The 17,485-nt window shown below is 43.7% G+C and overlaps 2 protein-coding genes across 2 annotated transcripts; one reads left to right on the forward strand and one right to left on the reverse strand.

Annotated features, from left to right (window-relative positions):
- Positions 1 to 2,295: 2,295 nt before the first annotated feature.
- LOC124864317 (heat shock 70 kDa protein 1-like) lies at positions 2,296 to 5,025 on the reverse strand. The gene is made up of 2 exons (XM_047359061.1): positions 4,773 to 5,025; positions 2,296 to 4,596 (listed from the first exon to the last, which is right to left on the reverse strand). The coding sequence occupies exon 2, from the start codon at positions 4,571 to 4,573 to the stop codon at positions 2,654 to 2,656; it is 1,920 nt and encodes a 639-aa protein (XP_047215017.1). The 5' UTR covers positions 4,574 to 4,596; positions 4,773 to 5,025; the 3' UTR covers positions 2,296 to 2,653.
- A 2,025-nt stretch (positions 5,026 to 7,050) lies between these two features.
- LOC124864443 (heat shock 70 kDa protein 1-like) lies at positions 7,051 to 10,480 on the forward strand. Its single transcript, XM_047359222.1, has 2 exons — positions 7,051 to 7,205; positions 7,541 to 10,480. Exon 2 carries the CDS (start codon positions 7,565 to 7,567, stop codon positions 9,482 to 9,484), a length of 1,920 nt encoding a protein of 639 aa, XP_047215178.1. The 5' UTR covers positions 7,051 to 7,205; positions 7,541 to 7,564; the 3' UTR covers positions 9,485 to 10,480.
- Positions 10,481 to 17,485: the final 7,005 nt, after the last annotated feature.

Raw genomic sequence — 17,485 nt, forward strand, 5'->3', positions numbered from 1 at the left:
TTTCATCAACAGCCTGAAAAAAAGGTTTGTTAGGATTCGGTAATCCTAAAGTAGGAGCCTTCTGCAAAGCCAGCTTAAGTTGTATGAAAGCTGCTTCTGCTTCAGGTGTCCAAACAATATTCTCCTGAGACAAAAAACCTTTACCATGTATGAGAGCACCCAACGGGGCTTCCATACAGAAATAATTAGGAATAAAATTCCTGCAATATTAAGTCATGCCCAAAAATGACATCAACTGTTTTTTTGTAACAGGTTTTGGAATGTTTTGCACTGCATTCACACGCTTTGAGGAAAGAGTTTTACCTTCAGCAGAAATAACATGACCTAAAAAGGTTACTTGTAGCTGGACAAGCTGACGTTTAGAAAGAGAGGCCTTGTACTCCTCTGAATGCAAATGTTTCAACAGTGTGACAGTGTCCTTCTCACATTGCTCCTTAGTAGGACAACAAAGCAGAAGATCATCAACATACTGCAATAAAGCAGAACCTGAGGTCAACTCCAATGACTCAAGACTAGCTTTCAATGCAGCATTATATATAGTCGGACTTTCACAATAACCTTTTCGTCGACATCCTCCATTTCTATTCCTTCCGACATTTTGGTACATCGTAATCGTGGCTAGATGCAGTTCTTTGTCAGATGCTTCTTTTTTACTCCGCTGCCGTTCTTCAAACATGAGTTGAGCATGTTTGGCATGTCTGCGAACATCAGCAAGGTGAGGATGATCCGCTCAGCCCACAATGCCCCCTTAAGATGTTGTGTTAAAAGTGGAAGCATTCCTTTTATGACCGCATCACAAACAAGGTCTCCTAGACCCTTGCTTCTGTACCCACTTCTGTGGGTGTTTCTATTCCACTACTTGGTCACTGGTTCGATCACTCTGGTGATGAAATCATTAGTGTCTTCATCACCTTTCTGCTTGCAGGCATAGATGTTAGTCATATTGATCTTTTGGGGAAACTCTGTCTTGACGGCAACCACCAGGACAGTAACGGCATTCCTAACATTTGATCCCAATCTTCATTTTTCAAAAGTAGGTTTGGAACAGGGAGCTTGTTATGGATTTTTGCGATGTCAGACGCAGTTATTTTACGTGTCAGGATTCTGCGTATTTCAGCACCAGTAGGACGATATTCCTTGCAAAAATCAGAGAAACTGGTGGAAAAAACTTCACCTGACTGAGATAGGTCAGGGAGACGTTTTGCGCACTCCTCGATGTCATGAGAAGTGCAGGACCGGAAAACCAGGTTAGGTCCATTTGGACCCATTTCTTCCACCATAGGTGCAGTGAGAGTGTGTCCCTGACCCTTCAATCTGGTATGAGAGGATGGAGGGCTGGAGCTTGGACCTGGCCATGAATCAGAAGGATCTGAGGAGCTGTGCAGATGTGGTGTTAGAGCTGTCTTCCACCTTCAGTGACTGCTGTTCAAACACCTGAGCAGACCTCCATGTCATGCTGAGAAGGTCATTTAAGCCATTTAATTTTCAGCTATGCTGGGGCATTGATGCATCTATGAAACAGTGGCTCTGGAGTTGGAGCATGTTCATGCCTTTTTCAGGAGTGATGGAGATCTATGTGTGCACTAATGAGGGTCCTGTTTGTTGAGGTGAAGAAGCTATTAATTTAAATATTAGTAGTGTATATCTTTCTTTAAAATTGGATGTGTTTAAAAATAAATTGGTTTTGTGGAGGGTGCATTAATTAACAGTAGTCAGTACTTCAATATATAATAATATATCAATATTAATATATGTAATATTAATATATTAATACTTTAAAGGAATAAACAGACTAGAGTCTTAGACTGTCTTCTTTCACCTATATTACATTGTTGTCAGAGTTAGACACACTGATAAACTCAGAGAAGGTATGAATGAAGACACAAAGGTCACAGTTATCTTTGGCTGCCAGGGAGAGACAGTTCATCCTCTCAGAGGAGCTGCTCTGTCACAGCCTTTTATTAAAGAAAGGAAAAATACTCATGTTACAGCATCGTGGGTCTGGCTACACACAGTTTCACAAATACAAGTCCTACTGAATAAAACTGGTTCTGTCCAGATGCTGATACAGCTCACACGTCCACATCTGGCATCCAAGAACATGAAGATTGTCTGGGGTGTGAACAACCTGCTTCCAGAACTCCTCCACACACAAGTTCCTGCTCAGTCTGCATAGCAACCACCCAAATGCAACACTAAGACAAGATGACCATTCTGTTAATATTTCATATAAATACTTCAAAGATAAATGTAAAAAGAATTCAAACCACTTCTTTCAAAGTTCACCAAAGTAAATAAAAGGAAAATGTCTTTTAATGGTAAATCAAACAGATAAAGAACCTTTTTAAACTAAGCAATGATAATTTATGTACAAATCTTCCAACAAATGTCCAACAAGTTATAGATGAAAACTACATTCAGATGTTCCATCATATTTAGAAACAACAAAATAATTCAGAATAGAAAAGAGTGGAACATTGTTCCATATTTGAGGTTTTTGTGTTGAATACATTTAATCAGCGGATCATAAACAGTGATGGGAGACGTATTTACATGTAATCACTCATGTTCATTCCTGAAGGACTCTGGGTTTCAAACAGTTCCAGTTACATCCTAACAGTCCAGCAGAGGAGAGTCCACATGAAGAACCCCTTCAGTCCACCTCCTCAATAGTGGGTCCCTGGGTGTGGGCTCCTGCCTGTTCTCTACAAGTACCAGTGGGCCTCCCTCCCTGATACAACCTGCTGATGATGGGGTTGCACACTTTCTCCAGCTCTTTCTGCTGGTGTTGGTACTCGTCTTTCTCAGCCAGCTGGTTGTTCTCCAGCCAGCTGATGGTCTCCTTACACTTCTCAATCACCTTCTTCTTCTCCTCCTCGCTGATTTTGCCTTTCAAGCTCTCGTCCTCCACGCTGCTCTTCATGTTGAAAGCGTAGGACTCCAGGGAGTTCTTGGCAGCTATTTTGTCCCTCTGCAGCTCGTCCTCAGCTTTGTACTTATCAGCGTCCTGCACCATCTTCTCGATCTCCTCCTTGCTCAGACGGCCCTTGTCGTTGGTGATGGTGATCTTGTTCTCTTTGCCGGTGCTTTTGTCCACCGCAGACACGTTCAGAATGCCGTTGGCGTCCACGTCGAAGGTGACCTCGATCTGCGGGACCCCTCGCGGAGCAGGTGGGATTCCCGTCAGCTCAAACCTGCCCAGCAGGTTGTTGTCCTTGGTCATGGCTCTCTCCCCTTCGTAGACCTGGATCAGGACCCCAGGCTGGTTGTCAGAGTAGGTGCTGAACACCTGGGTCTGTTTGGTGGGGATGGTGGTGTTGCGTTTGATCAGAGCCGTCATCACTCCTCCGGCCGTCTCGATCCCCAGGGACAGAGGAGTCACGTCCAGCAGCAGCAGGTCCTGAACGTTCCCCGAGGTGTCTCCCATTAGGATGGCAGCCTGGACAGCGGCGCCGTAAGCCACCGCCTCGTCCGGGTTGATACCCTTGTTCAGCTCCCGGCCGTTGAAGAAGTCCTTCAGCAGTTTCTGGATCTTGGGGATTCTGGTGGAGCCTCCCACCAGGACCACGTCGTGGATCTGGCCCTTATCCATTTTGGCGTCCCTCAGAGCTTTCTCCACCGGCTCCAAGGTTCCTCTGAACAGGTCGGAGCACAGCTCCTCAAAGCGAGCCCTGGTGATGGAGGTGTAGAAGTCGATGCCCTCGAACAGAGAGTCGATCTCGATGCTGGCCTGGGAGCTGGAGGACAGGGTCCTCTTGGCCCTCTCACAAGCCGTGCGCAGCCTCCTCAAGGCTCTCTTGTTCTGGCTGATGTCCTTCTTGTGTTTCCTCTTGAACTCCTCCACAAAGTGGGTGACCATGCGGTTGTCAAAGTCCTCTCCTCCCAGGTGAGTGTCTCCGGCCGTGGCCTTCACTTCAAAGATGCCGTCCTCGATGGTCAGGATGGACACGTCGAAGGTGCCTCCGCCCAGGTCAAAGATCAGAACGTTTCTCTCTCCTGACTTGCCTTTGTCCAGACCGTACGCGATGGCGGCCGCGGTGGGCTCGTTGATGATCCTCAGGACGTTGAGTCCCGCGATGACACCTGCGTCTTTAGTGGCCTGTCGCTGGGAGTCGTTGAAGTAGGCGGGGACTGTGATGACGGCGTTGGACACCTTGTGGCCCAGGTAGGCCTCAGCGATCTCCTTCATCTTTACCAGGACCATGGAGGAGATTTCCTCTGGGAAGAAGGCTTTGTTCTCCCCTTTGTACTCCACTTGAATTTTGGGCCTCCCTCCTTCTGAAAGCACCTTGAAGGGCCAGTGCTTCATATCGGCCTGCACCACCAGATCATCAAACTTTCGTCCTATCAGCCTCTTGGCGTCAAACACCGTGTTGCTGGGGTTCAGAGCCACCTGGTTCTTGGCAGCGTCCCCGATCAGCCTCTCGGTGTCAGTGAAGGCCACATAGCTGGGGGTGGTCCGGTTGCCCTGGTCGTTGGCGATGATTTCTACTTTTCCGTGCTGGAAAACCCCCACACAGGAGTAGGTGGTGCCCAGGTCGATGCCGATGGCTACGTTTTTAGCTGCAGACATCTTGGCTGAGTTTCCTTTCAGTCCTAAACAAGCAGAGACGCACATGAGAAGAAGAAGGACTGAAGTGAACAACTACAGCAGCCATTCAGAGCTAATAGAATCAGAGGGCATCTGCTACAAGAGGAATATCTGTTTCCTGTTTTAAGTGTTTAGTTTCAACTGTTCAATTTAAACCTTAAGAAATCAAACCTGGACTTACCGCTGTGTGTTGATCTTCAGTGCTGTGATGAAGAGGATTCTTCTCTTTCTTATGTAGTTCTTATTGTTCTTCTCCTTCTTCGTCTTCTTCTTGTTCTTGTTGTTCTTCTCCTTCTTCTTCTTCTTCTTGTTCTTGTTGTTCTTCTCCTTCTTCTTCTTCTTGTTCTTGTTGTTCTTCTCCTTCTTCTTCTTCTTCTTGTTCTTGTTGTTCTTCTCCTTCTTCACTCTTAGCTGTTGCTGTACCTGACTGTGCGCAGGCCAGCCGCTTTATCTCTATATATATATCTGAAGCTGAACGTCTGGCAGCTTCTAGACGTTTCAAATGTAGCACCATCAAAGTCACAGCGACACCACGCACAGCATCCTGTTTAAACCTTCAGAATAAAAGCACGTCGTCTATATTGTGTTGGAGGGAGCTGCACAGCACATAGATTTTATCTTAGTTTGAAGACATAGTCACACTGTTTCCGGTGCGTGTCCGTAACTTAGTGGCTTTTTCTGGAAATTTCGTTCAATCAGAGGCTGATTTTTTTCAAGACCTCTGGAGAACTTTCTGGAGAGAAGAAGCACAAACGAGAGAGAACCTTTAGTACTGAGAGTTTTGGGGGTTTTATTTGGTGGCAGAATTTCTGATAACATTTAGTCAGTGGGAACCTGCATTTGTCTTGTTTTAAAACAGAAAGAGGAAAATCTAGAAGTCTGAACATCACAGAATCGTCAGTTCTTCATGTTTATAACAGAATCTGAACCTGAATATTAAACAGAATGAATGGAGATCATCAACCAACCTAAATGAATCAGATTCTGTAGAATCACATTTTCCAGATCTAAGAGGCTTTGTCATCAGGATGCAACTTTTCACATTTTGTTTGTAATAATTGTTTGTAAAAATTTTATCACATACTAAAAATCTAACTGGTAAATGGACTGTCGCCTACAGGAAAAGTTGGGATACACATAACATGACATTATTACATGATGAACTGAACCCAATAAAAATGATGTGAGGATTCCTCAGGTGCCCAGATTCTTACTTTATTTAAAAGTTGAGATTCAGAAACATGGAGCTAAATGAAACCCCAGGGAGGCAGAGTCTCAGGAAGCCTGGAGAAGCCTGGACAAGCCTGGAGAAACCTGGAGAAGTATGGGAAACCATTCAAAGATGAAAGCAACATCTGGTTGTTTGGGACGATAATCAACATAAATGAAGACTGGATCAGAAGTTAAAAACTGGACTGAATGTCTGCAGGAGTTAAAACAATGAAGTGGGTTGTTTCATAGCTTTTTTCCCTCCAACAAATTTTCCAGGTTGAAAGCAGTGCCTGCAATGTTTGAGTAAAGCAACGTTTTAGTAATTACATAAGTGCAAAACACAATATTTACCTCTCCCAAGGAGGTTATGTTTTTGTTAATGTTGGTTTGTCTGTCTGCAAAATATCTCAAAAATTTATGAATGAATTTCAGACAAGGTGCGTATTAGGACAAGGAACAGATTATTAGATTTTGGTGCAGATGTGGAGCACCATCTGCATCCTGGTTTTCTTTATCATTGCCAGATCCACGAGTGCAATAACTAGGAGTTCCCACAAGGTTTCTCACCCTGTCAGCACCTCACATGCCGAAGTCATCCAGAGTAGATCTCAGTGTAGAAGAAAGCTGGCCCTACTGCCTTGGTGGAGGTCTGCGCCTCTATGAAGCTTTTCTAGTTTCAACCTGTTTGAAAGACTCGGACTTGGAGCAGCTGGAGAACTGTGGCTTATCAGGCTTACGTTAGAATCTTATAGGAGTTTTGATGAGATCATTTTAAGGAGTCTATATAAAAACGTTGAATTAAAATAGTGTATTTCCGTTTTTTAGTGAGCTTCACAGTGATCCTGCGCTGTTTATTTCTTTTATTTGATCCAAATCCGCGCATGACGTCTTGAGTTATTTTGCAAACAGACAGACAGAGCAACGACAAAAACATGACCTCCTTGGCGGATAATAAAAATATTAGAGCCCAGATTAATAAACCTTCGGGTTTCAGGCAGATTTGGACGCATTATTAAATCAGCAGCTTGATATTTTTGCTATAATATTGTCGTTTTCGCTCTGTTAGCTCCTGAAAATATTCTGAAATATTTTGAAAATATTAATACAAATATATTTTAATATAAATACATAAAATATTCTGTCATTTTCTAACATTTTCTCGGAGCGACCAGAAGCTGGTAGAAACTTCTACTGGGTGACGTCATGACGCATGCCTCCGCTGCGCTCTGTGATTGGACGAAGGCTGGAGAAGCGGCGAGAAGTGCGTGAAGAGGTATAAATAGCTGCGAGGGTGAGCAGGCTGAGTGGATAGAGAGAAACGCACCTTCAGAGAACATCAGAAGAGCTTCACAGGAGGAGAAAGAACCACTGAACTGCTCTGTAGAAGAGGCTCTGATCTAAAGTAAGTCCTCATCTCATCATCTGCTTCACACTTTTCTTCTTCTTTGTTTTCAGAGCGACTACAGACTAAATTAGTGCAATCATTCACTGATGTAAGGACAAATTATAGGCTTTATAGAGTTTAGTCAAAACCAGAAAAATGATTTCTGGTTTTAATCATGTTTGAACATCTCTGAGGCTTTAACTCAACACAGCATAAAACCAGTTTTATTTGGAGCAAAAACTGCTATAAAGTCCAGTAGAAATGTAAACGGTATAATATGAACTGTTTGTAACAGGGAATCCATCCCTCCTGAATCCTTCTTCTTCTTCTCATGTGCGTCTCTGCTTGTTTAGGACTGAAAGGAAACTCAGCCAAGAATGTCTGCAGCTAAAAACGTAGCCATCGGCATCGACCTGGGCACCACCTACTCCTGTGTGGGGGTTTTCCAGCACGGAAAAGTAGAAATCATCGCCAACGACCAGGGCAACCGGACCACCCCCAGCTATGTGGCCTTCACTGACACCGAGAGGCTGATCGGGGACGCTGCCAAGAACCAGGTGGCTCTGAACCCCAGCAACACGGTGTTTGACGCCAAGAGGCTGATAGGACGAAAGTTTGATGATCTGGTGGTGCAGGCCGATATGAAGCACTGGCCCTTCAAGGTGCTTTCAGAAGGAGGGAGGCCCAAAATTCAAGTGGAGTACAAAGGGGAGAACAAAGCCTTCTTCCCAGAGGAAATCTCCTCCATGGTCCTGGTAAAGATGAAGGAGATCGCTGAGGCCTACCTGGGCCACAAGGTGTCCAACGCCGTCATCACAGTCCCCGCCTACTTCAACGACTCCCAGCGACAGGCCACTAAAGACGCAGGTGTCATCGCAGGACTCAACGTCCTGAGGATCATCAACGAGCCCACCGCGGCCGCCATCGCGTACGGTCTGGACAAAGGCAAGTCAGGAGAGAGAAACGTTCTGATCTTTGACCTGGGCGGAGGCACCTTCGACGTGTCCATCCTGACCATCGAGGACAGCATCTTTGAGGTGAAGGCCACGGCGGGAGACACCCACCTGGGCGGGGAGGACTTCGACAACCGCATGGTCAACCACTTTGTGGAGGAGTTCAAGAGGAAGCACAAGAAGGACGTGGGCCAGAACAAGAGAGCCCTGAGGAGGCTGCGCACAGCCTGCGAGAGGGCCAAGAGGACGCTGTCCTCCAGCTCCCAGGCCAGCGTCGAGATCGACTCCCTGTTCCAGGGCATCGACTTCTACACCTCCATCACCAGAGCTCGCTTCGAGGAGCTGTGCTCCGACCTGTTCAGGGGAACGCTGGAGCCGGTGGAGAAGGCCCTGAGGGACGCCAAGATGGACAAGGCTCAGATCCAGGACGTGGTCCTGGTGGGAGGCTCCACCCGCATCCCCAAAATCCAGAAGCTCCTGCAGGACTTCTTCAACGGCCGCGAGCTGAACAAGAGCATCAACCCGGACGAGGCGGTGGCTTACGGCGCGGCCGTCCAGGCCGCCATCCTCACGGGCGACACGTCCGGCAACGTTCAGGACCTGCTGCTGCTGGACGTGGCGCCTCTGTCCCTGGGGATCGAGACGGCCGGAGGAGTCATGGCGTCCCTGATCAAACGCAACACCACCGTCCCCACCAAGCAGACCCAGGTGTTCAGCACCTACTCTGACAACCAGCCCGGGGTCCTGATCCAGGTCTTCGAAGGGGAGAGAGCCATGACCAAGGACAACAACCTGCTGGGCAAGTTCGAGCTGACGGGGATCCCGCCGGCGCCGCGAGGGGTCCCGCAGATCGAGGTCACCTTCGACATCGACGCCAACGGCATTTTGAACGTGTCCGCCGTGGACAAGAGCACCGGCAAAGAGAACAAGATCACCATCACCAACGACAAGGGCCGTCTGAGCAAGGAGGAGATCGAGAAGATGGTGCAGGACGCCGATAAGTACAAAGCTGAGGACGAGCAGCAGAGGGACAAAATAGCTGCCAAGAACTCCCTGGAGTCCTACGCTTTCAACATGAAGAGCAGCGTGGAGGACGAGAGCTTGAAAGGCAAAATCAGCGAGGAGGAGAAGAAGAAGGTGATTGAGAAGTGTAAGGAGACCATCAGCTGGCTGGAGAACAACCAGCTGGCTGAGAAAGACGAGTACCAACACCAGCAGAAAGAGCTGGAGAAAGTGTGCAACCCCATCATCAGCAGGTTGTATCAGGGAGGGAGGCCCACTGGTACTTGTAGAGAACAGGCAGGAGCCCACACCCAGGGACCCACTATTGAGGAGGTGGACTGAAGGGGTTCTTCATGTGGACTCTCCTCTGCTGGACTGTTAGGATGTAACTGGAACTGTTTGAAACCCAGAGTCCTTCAGGAATGAACATGAGTAATTACATGGAAGATGATCTTTGAATCATGAACATTAATGAGATTTAAAACGTCACTTTATACTGAAGTTGGATTATTTTACGATTGTAATGAAGAACATTGTCCAAGCTGTAAATATTCTCACAGTGTGAACATGTTTTTGAGTTTCTGGACATCGCAGTAAAAGTAAAGATTTAACAGAAGTTTAATCAGAGTTTTCTGGATTCTTTTAGAAATGTGAAAACAGTTTCATATTTTCTAAAACATTAAACTCCTGAGGATCAGAACAGCTTTAAGGTCATTTCTTTCCTAAAGGAGTTAAACATAAAGTAGAGTTTATCTGCCATAATTCTTATGCTATTATTAGATGTCGTTTTAGTTTTCCTGTAATTTGGTGCATGAATTTAAGTGAATCTTTTTGCTTAGATTTTCTGTTTATTCCTGCATTGGAACTGAATACTTTTATTCCCTGTTCTACTGGGACCACATTTGCTGCTGCACACAAGTTTTCAGAATATTTTAGTTTCATGCAGTCAATGAGGTTTGTTATTCTGTTAATTTGTACCTCACTTGTTAATTATTCGCAGTCTGTGGAAAATAAATTCATGTATTTTGCACATTTTGAGGCTGCAGTTTAAAGATGAAGAGTTTAAGTGTCATTAAGAATGAATCCATCAGTAAATGAAGAACCGTGGTGCTGAGTATTTCCTGGAGGAAGTGACGTAGTTGACAGAAATGATGAAAATGATCCTGATCTGAAACATGTTGAAGCTCACAGATATTTAAATAATAGCTGACCTTAGCAATAACCAGTATTTGACCTTTTGACTGAAAGTTCACATGAATGAAGTGAATATAAGAGAAACAGTCTATAGTTTATTTTCTTCTTGCTGTTGCTTTTAATTAAACACATTTTTGTAGCTGATTTTTGAAAATGATTTCTTTAATACATAGTTGCTGTTTTAAGGGGATCAAACAGTTTGAACTTTCCTCAGAGTTTTAAATGTAGCCACTTGATTATCAGTTATAATTAAAATTTCATACAATTTTCACATAAAAACTCATTCTTATTAAACTGCATGTTAAAAAACTTTATGTTGAAATCATCTTCAGACATTTCTGATCCACCCAGTGGATCCCAGGTGATCCTCAGGTGTGTTTCTCTGGTTCATTGGTCGAGGATGGAGTCTGCAGTTCCTGTTCAACATGAAAGCAACACAAGATGCTTTGAGGTCGAGCACCAACACTCAAACCATCAGAGGCAGAAAGGATGCACCAAAGGAAGAAGTCCACTGCTGACTAGAGCAGAACCATCACTATGGTAACACCTGTCCAACAGATCAGAAACAGCCTCCTGTTTCTCTGCCAGAGACGACTGTCCATAGAAGACTTGAGGGACAGAAACACAGAGGCTGCGGTGCAAAACACAAACCATCAGGAAGCCACAAAAACAGGATGTTCAGCTGCTAAAAAGTGGCTCCAGTAGTCTGAACAAGGGTCCTCTGGAAAGACAAGACCATGATGAGCCTGGATCAGAGCGACGGGCAGACATGGTGGTGGGGTTGTCATGATTTAGGTGTCACAGATACTGGATCACTGATCTTCAATGATGTGAGGCTCTTGGTGGCAGCTGCACCATGAACTCTAAGCTAAATAAAAACCTCAGAATTGCTCCAGAAATATCTCCAAACTCATCTGATGGAGCTTGTTGTGGAGAAATTCATATTTAACGAAGGAAGAGATCAATGATCATCACTCAATAAGCTTTTTATTGATAACCTTGTAAGGAAGAGCATTTACAACCTCAGGCGTGTTCAAGAGGTGCTCCGTATCTGCTCTAACTAGACATAGAAACATCTCTCTCTTATAGTAGCTTCAGGGTAATCCCATGGAGCCAGGGGCTCCCTCATGAAGACAAAGGCAGGACCAGTTGTAATTCTTCCTCCTAGATGTTGACTGAACAGTGATCCAAGGGCCTTCCTTATCTCCTCTCCGGCCCTGGAGCCCTTCCTAAGACAAAACAGGGCCATCTGTAGAAACATTTGCCCTAAGCCCTGGCTGTAAATTAGGCCATAGATAAGTTACAGTGAGAGGGAGTACCAAGTTATAGACCAAGGCAACTAAATTCAGAAAATTAAGACTCAGCCATGATTTGATGTCACTAACACAGTGCAGATAGACAGATAGACTACAAGCATGTCTTGAAGATATAAAAACTTGGATGACTTTAAATTTTCTGCTTCTAAATTCAGACAAGACAGAAGTTGTCTTTGGACCGGAGTCTTTAAAAAAGAAACTGCTTAGTCAATCACTTAACCTGGATGGCATTAAATTGACCTCTGATAATAAAGTAAAAAACCTTGGTGTTAACTTTGACTAGGACATGTCATTTAAATCCCATATTAAACAGGTTTCTAGGATTTCCTTCTTTCATCTCCAGAACATTGCTAAAATTAGAAATATCCTGTCCAGGAGTGACACTGAAAAACTAGTCCATGCATTTGTTACTTCAAGGCTGGACTATTGTAATTCTTTACTATCAGGATGTCCACAAAATGCAGTTAAAAGCCTTCAGCTGATTCAAAATGCTGCAGCAAGAGTTCTGATGAAAATTAAAAAGAGAGATCATGTTTCTCCTATTTTAGCTTCCCTTCATTGGCTCCCTGTTAAATCCAGAATATAATTTAAAATTCTCCTCCTCACATATAAAGCCCTTAATGATCTAGCTCCATCATACATCAGAGATCTGATTGGTCCATATGTTCCTAACAGAGCATTTTGTTCTCAGACTGCAGGTTTACTGGTGGTTCCTAGTCTCTAGAAGTAGAATGGGAGGCAGATCCTTTAGTTATCAGGCTCCTCTCCTGTGGAACCAGCTCCCAGTTTTAGTCCGTGAGGCAGACACCCTGTCTACTTTTAAGGCTAGGCTTAAAACTTTCCTTTTGGATAAAGCTTATAGTTAGAGTGGCTTAGTTTATCCTGAGCTATCTCTGTAGTTATGCTGCTATAGGCTTAGGCTGCTGGAGGACATAATGACCACTTTCACCCTCTTCACTACATTCTCATACTACTCTCCAATTTTGCATTATTTGCTGTTATTTCAGCTTTTAACTTTGTTCTCTCTTTTCTCTTCCTAGAAGCTACACCTGGCCTGGCTCTGTGTCTACCTGTGACACCTTTCTGGAGAGGGGCATCGTCCGAGCTTCTGCTGGCAACAACTTAATGCTCACCTTCTACAGATGATCCACATGGCCCTGTCTTTTAGTATTTAACCCTTTCTCTCTCCTAGACATGGCTACTGACTGAGCTTCTACTGTAACTAACTCTATGTGCTCTCTTTCAGACTCTAACCTTGAAAACTGGCTCAGAGTTTATCTGCTTGGCTGTCTTTCTCTCCTAGATGAAGCCTCTATAGAAGCTATAACCATTAATGTTTCACTTTTCTTTCCCATAGCCTCTTAAACTGTTAAAACTAAAAGCAGTTCAATCAGAAAATAAACAACTCCACAAAATGACGTAACGGCAAAATGGTCTCAACTGTTCACTACACGGTTTCTACACACACAACCAGCATGTCTGCTATAAGCAGAGAGCTCACAGATTCCAAAAAAGACATTTTGTCACAATCCACCCAGGTTTTACTCAACCAGCAGCAAAGGAAGGCCAGGATTATCAGTCCCGTTTGAAAAACACAATTATTAACATAATGATTGTTTAGATAGAGTCTGTCAATGGCCAGAAATATTCAGTTAGATTTGCACATGTTAATTTGAGCTCATACTTCACAAGACCCTTATGGGCTTAAGAGGATAGAAAGGACTCCTGGATCAGTGGTTCTTTGTTCTCTTTGTGTCTCTGCTCTGTTCTCTCAAACCCCCAGTCGGTCGTGGCAGATGGCCGCTCACACTGAGCCTGGTTCTGGTTCTGCTGGAGGTTTCTTCCTGTTAAAAGGGAGTTTTTCCTCTCCACTGTCGCTACATGCATGCTCAGTATGAGGGATTGCTGCAAAGTCAACACCAGTGACTGTCCACTGTCTCTACATGCTCATCCAGGAGGAGTGAATGCTGCAAGTCACTGACTGGATGCAATCTGCTGGGTTTCCTTAGATAGAAAAACTTTTTATCCAATTTGAATAAATAACTGAATCTGACTGAACTGTTCAATGATTACGATTAATTGTAATGTATGAACCTGACTTGGAATCTGTATGATTCTATAAAGTGCTTTGAGACGACATGTGTTGTGAATTGGCCTATAAAAATAAAACTGATTAAACTGAATTGAATTGAAGGAGGAACTAAATAATGTAAGCTTCAGACTGCTTGAGGGAGAAGTAGAATTGATATTCATCCACATATAAATGGAACAAAATCTCACATTTTCGCAAAAATATATCCCAAGGCAAAAGTTACAGGGACAAAAGAAGTGGCCCAAGAACAGACCGTAGTGGTACCTCCCATGGCAGGTCACCAAAGGAGGAGGTAGAGTCGCTAATCCTCACACAAAAAAGAAAGAAAGGTAGGACTTCATCCACTGGAGAGCTGATCCTCTGATTCCCATGCATTGCTCCAGCCATGAAGTCTTCTGTATCAACAGCGGTGGGATCTTGGAGTACTGGCAGTACATGGTTTCCACAGTCAGATACTAAAAAATGTCATCAAAAACACGTAACAGAGCTGATTCTGTGCTGTGGAATCCCTTTAAAACCGTACTGAAATACTTTGAAATTATTAGTAAACAATCTTTTCCAGTATTTTACTAGAAAGGCAAAATAGATTCTGGAACAAGTTTCGTATGCAGTGGATGAACAACAGCTTAAAATCCTTTGGTACTTGGCCCAATGTCAGACTGCTATTAATTAGGTCAAGAATAAAAGGTCCTGAAGTGGAAAAGACTTCTTTAAGCAGTCGAGGAGGAACAATGTCACATGGAGAGCCACATGGTTTGGCACTGGACACGAACTTCTCAAGAGATCACAAACGTCCTGCTGAGGCAACATGAGCACTTCTCACAGCTAAATCACAGGACGTTCTAAAAAGAATACAACAGGTTCATGTGAGATTAGAAAAATATGATGCAAAATAACCACCAAGAGCCTAAAGAACAAGAACAAGAGGAGAACATGAAATCAGTTTCTCATAGATCAGCTGATATTAAATCACACTAGAACATAAAGAGACATAAAAGCAGTATGAAAACATCTGAAACCTTCTCAGGGATGACCAACATTCACATCAGACCCAGATCCAACAGATCCACAGGAACTATGAAGCTACAGTTAAGTTCTGAAGAACATCATAACCCAACAGGTCACAACTTTAGTTGTTTTCGAAGTTTCTTCCATCTGTATCTAGAATGTTCTGTTGCCATGGAAACAACCTGCAGCAAGCCCAAGACTCAGCTTCTGATTGGTCCATTTGTCTGCGCAGAATATGTCAAGATGATGTAGGTCTTCAAAGCAGGACGGAAAAAGGTGCTGGCTGACTTTCAAAATAAAACTAACGTTAAAACAATTTAAAAGAAAGTAAGCAGGACTGTCTTTACAAATTTGCATCTGTGTTCATAAATGTTATAAAGTAAGGAAATAAATGTGTCTGTTTGCATAAATGGAGGCAAGGTTTGTAGTTTTCTGTTTTGTTACCCAAATTTGTATTAAATTATCATTTCATGACATTAGTTAGTTTAACAGTGCATTAAAGTTTAATTTTCATTTAGTCTGTTAGGTGGACTCTCACTGTCCTTTAGTCCCACAACTGATAAATGTCTCAGTGAAAGTCATCATCAGAAAGCTCAGGGAGGGCGATGGGGACAAATAACACGGGTTAATTGTAATCCATACCATCATTACAATATTTCACAATAATATTGCAATGCTATGTTTCTCTAACACAGTATTTGCCAAATGCAAAGAATTCATTGGTATTGGTATTCACTATAACTGGCTCTATGAATTGTTTTAGGGGCTCTTTTGGAAGTTTAATTAAAAATTACAACAGCAGAGAGGGAGAGAGAGGACTCAGAAAGCCTGGGGAAATGTTGATTGGGAAAACTTTAACAGACTACAGAAAACTCCAGATCACATAGAAGAAAACAGAAAAATAAAGGACTATATTCAGAGGCTGAAACAATAAAGCAGAGAAATGTGTTTCTATTTACAAAAGAGGAAAAAATATTTTAATGACATGTCTCATTTCTGACAAAAGGAAGGAAGATGAATTCAATGTGTATTTAAAAATTGGTTCACTGTCCCTAAAAGAATATAAAATATGATTAATGGGCATATTAGATCATTGAAACTAAAGTACTACCAAAGGTGTTTCGAAAAATAATTCTCATTTATCCAAACAAATTAAAAACAAGTCAGTAGCTGATGTTTAGGAGGAGCCTTTTATTTTGAAGGCCCCCATCGGATGGGGTTCTTTTCGATTCCTGTAGCTTGACCTTTGGGCTGCAGCGAAAGTTCTGGAAGCAGCCACACGGGCTGCCTACAGATATAAAGCAGCTGCGGCTCATCCAGTGTGTCGGAACAGGACCGGGACATTCTGGACCCAAGGGACATGTAGAGGTGGCCACCGATGAAGCTTCCCGCCAGGGACCCTGTCTCCTACCCGTGAGTAACCTAACTTCCGGTCAGTGTTGAGCGGGACCAGCTGGACCTCCTTCTGTTTCTGGGGGTTTATCTTTTCCCGCAGGGAAACTTGATAGTTTTGTTCTGAAAACATGTTTTGTTCGTTGCAGAACTGTACCCGTCCATGACGCAAACAGAGTGGTTTCCATAGAAACAGAAGTAAAAGATGGACTAGTGCGGGGCCGGGTTCAAACCCTGCCTCGTCCTAAACTAAAGGATCGATATTTAACTTGGATCGATTTTCTGATTGAAAGCTGGAGCCAAGAAGATAGGTTTGGTTTAATGAAACTTGTTCCTGGGGCATCAAAACTAACAGGACGCTTTAGACGTTGGTTGGGCTCAAAATGAATCAAACGAGTTAGTTGAGAAAGCTTCATTTGGTGCATTTAATGTTTCATTGCTCGGTTTATAATACCTTAGTTAACCCAGTAACTGATCTAATTGATCTAATGTTAACAACTGCTAATATAAAGCCAGTTATAAATATATATAAAGCCAGATCTAGTCCGTCTCTAGTGAATTATTTTGAAAATCCAGATGTTGTGCTGGTTCTGTTTCCTGGTGGTCCAGTATGATTCATACATATTGACTCCAGCTGTGCTCCAGCATCCTGGAACAATAGACTCTGGTGGAACCAGATGGCCGTCCACCGCCTGATGAAAGCTGAATGTCTTCTCCTGACTCTTCTGAGTCTCTCTGATGGTGACTGAAATATTTCTAAAGAAATATCAGATTCTTGGCTGCTGTCTGTGTTGCTGCTGTTGTAGCAGCAGTCAGTTGACTGAAGGGTTCCTCTCTGGCGTCATAAAAAAGCACAAAGGAGTAGTCTGGAAATGCCTTTTAGTGAAATTTATGACCATATATATCAACAACCGTTCATATAGTGGCATTAATTTACTTTGTAAAATATTTTATTAATGTTTTCTTCCATAAATGTAATTGGATTTATCATTAAAAATTCGACGTCACAGGCACTTTAAAGATCCGTTGGAGCTGGTCCCGACCGGTTTGAAGCAGTTTAAACCTGAACTCATTGTAGGTCCCTGAACTTCCAGCCCAGTGAATTTTCTCTGGAAGGTTCCAGAAAAGCTGGAACAACGTTGAGGGGCGGGGCTAGACGGGGCGGGGCTAGACGGGGCGGGGCTACAAGCAGTAGGATCTGGAATGTTCTGCAGCAGCCTCTATGGCTCAAGGGTTCCATCTACTGGCGGTGATGGGTGTGGTGAACCACCACAGGTTTGTATGCAGACATCAGTCTAAGTATAAAAGGACTCAGTCATTAAACATGGCCGCCTCTCAGTT

Source organism: Girardinichthys multiradiatus, chromosome Y (genome assembly GCF_021462225.1).
Source record: "Girardinichthys multiradiatus isolate DD_20200921_A chromosome Y, DD_fGirMul_XY1, whole genome shotgun sequence".
In the NCBI taxonomy this organism is placed as follows: domain Eukaryota; kingdom Metazoa; phylum Chordata; class Actinopteri; order Cyprinodontiformes; family Goodeidae; genus Girardinichthys; species Girardinichthys multiradiatus.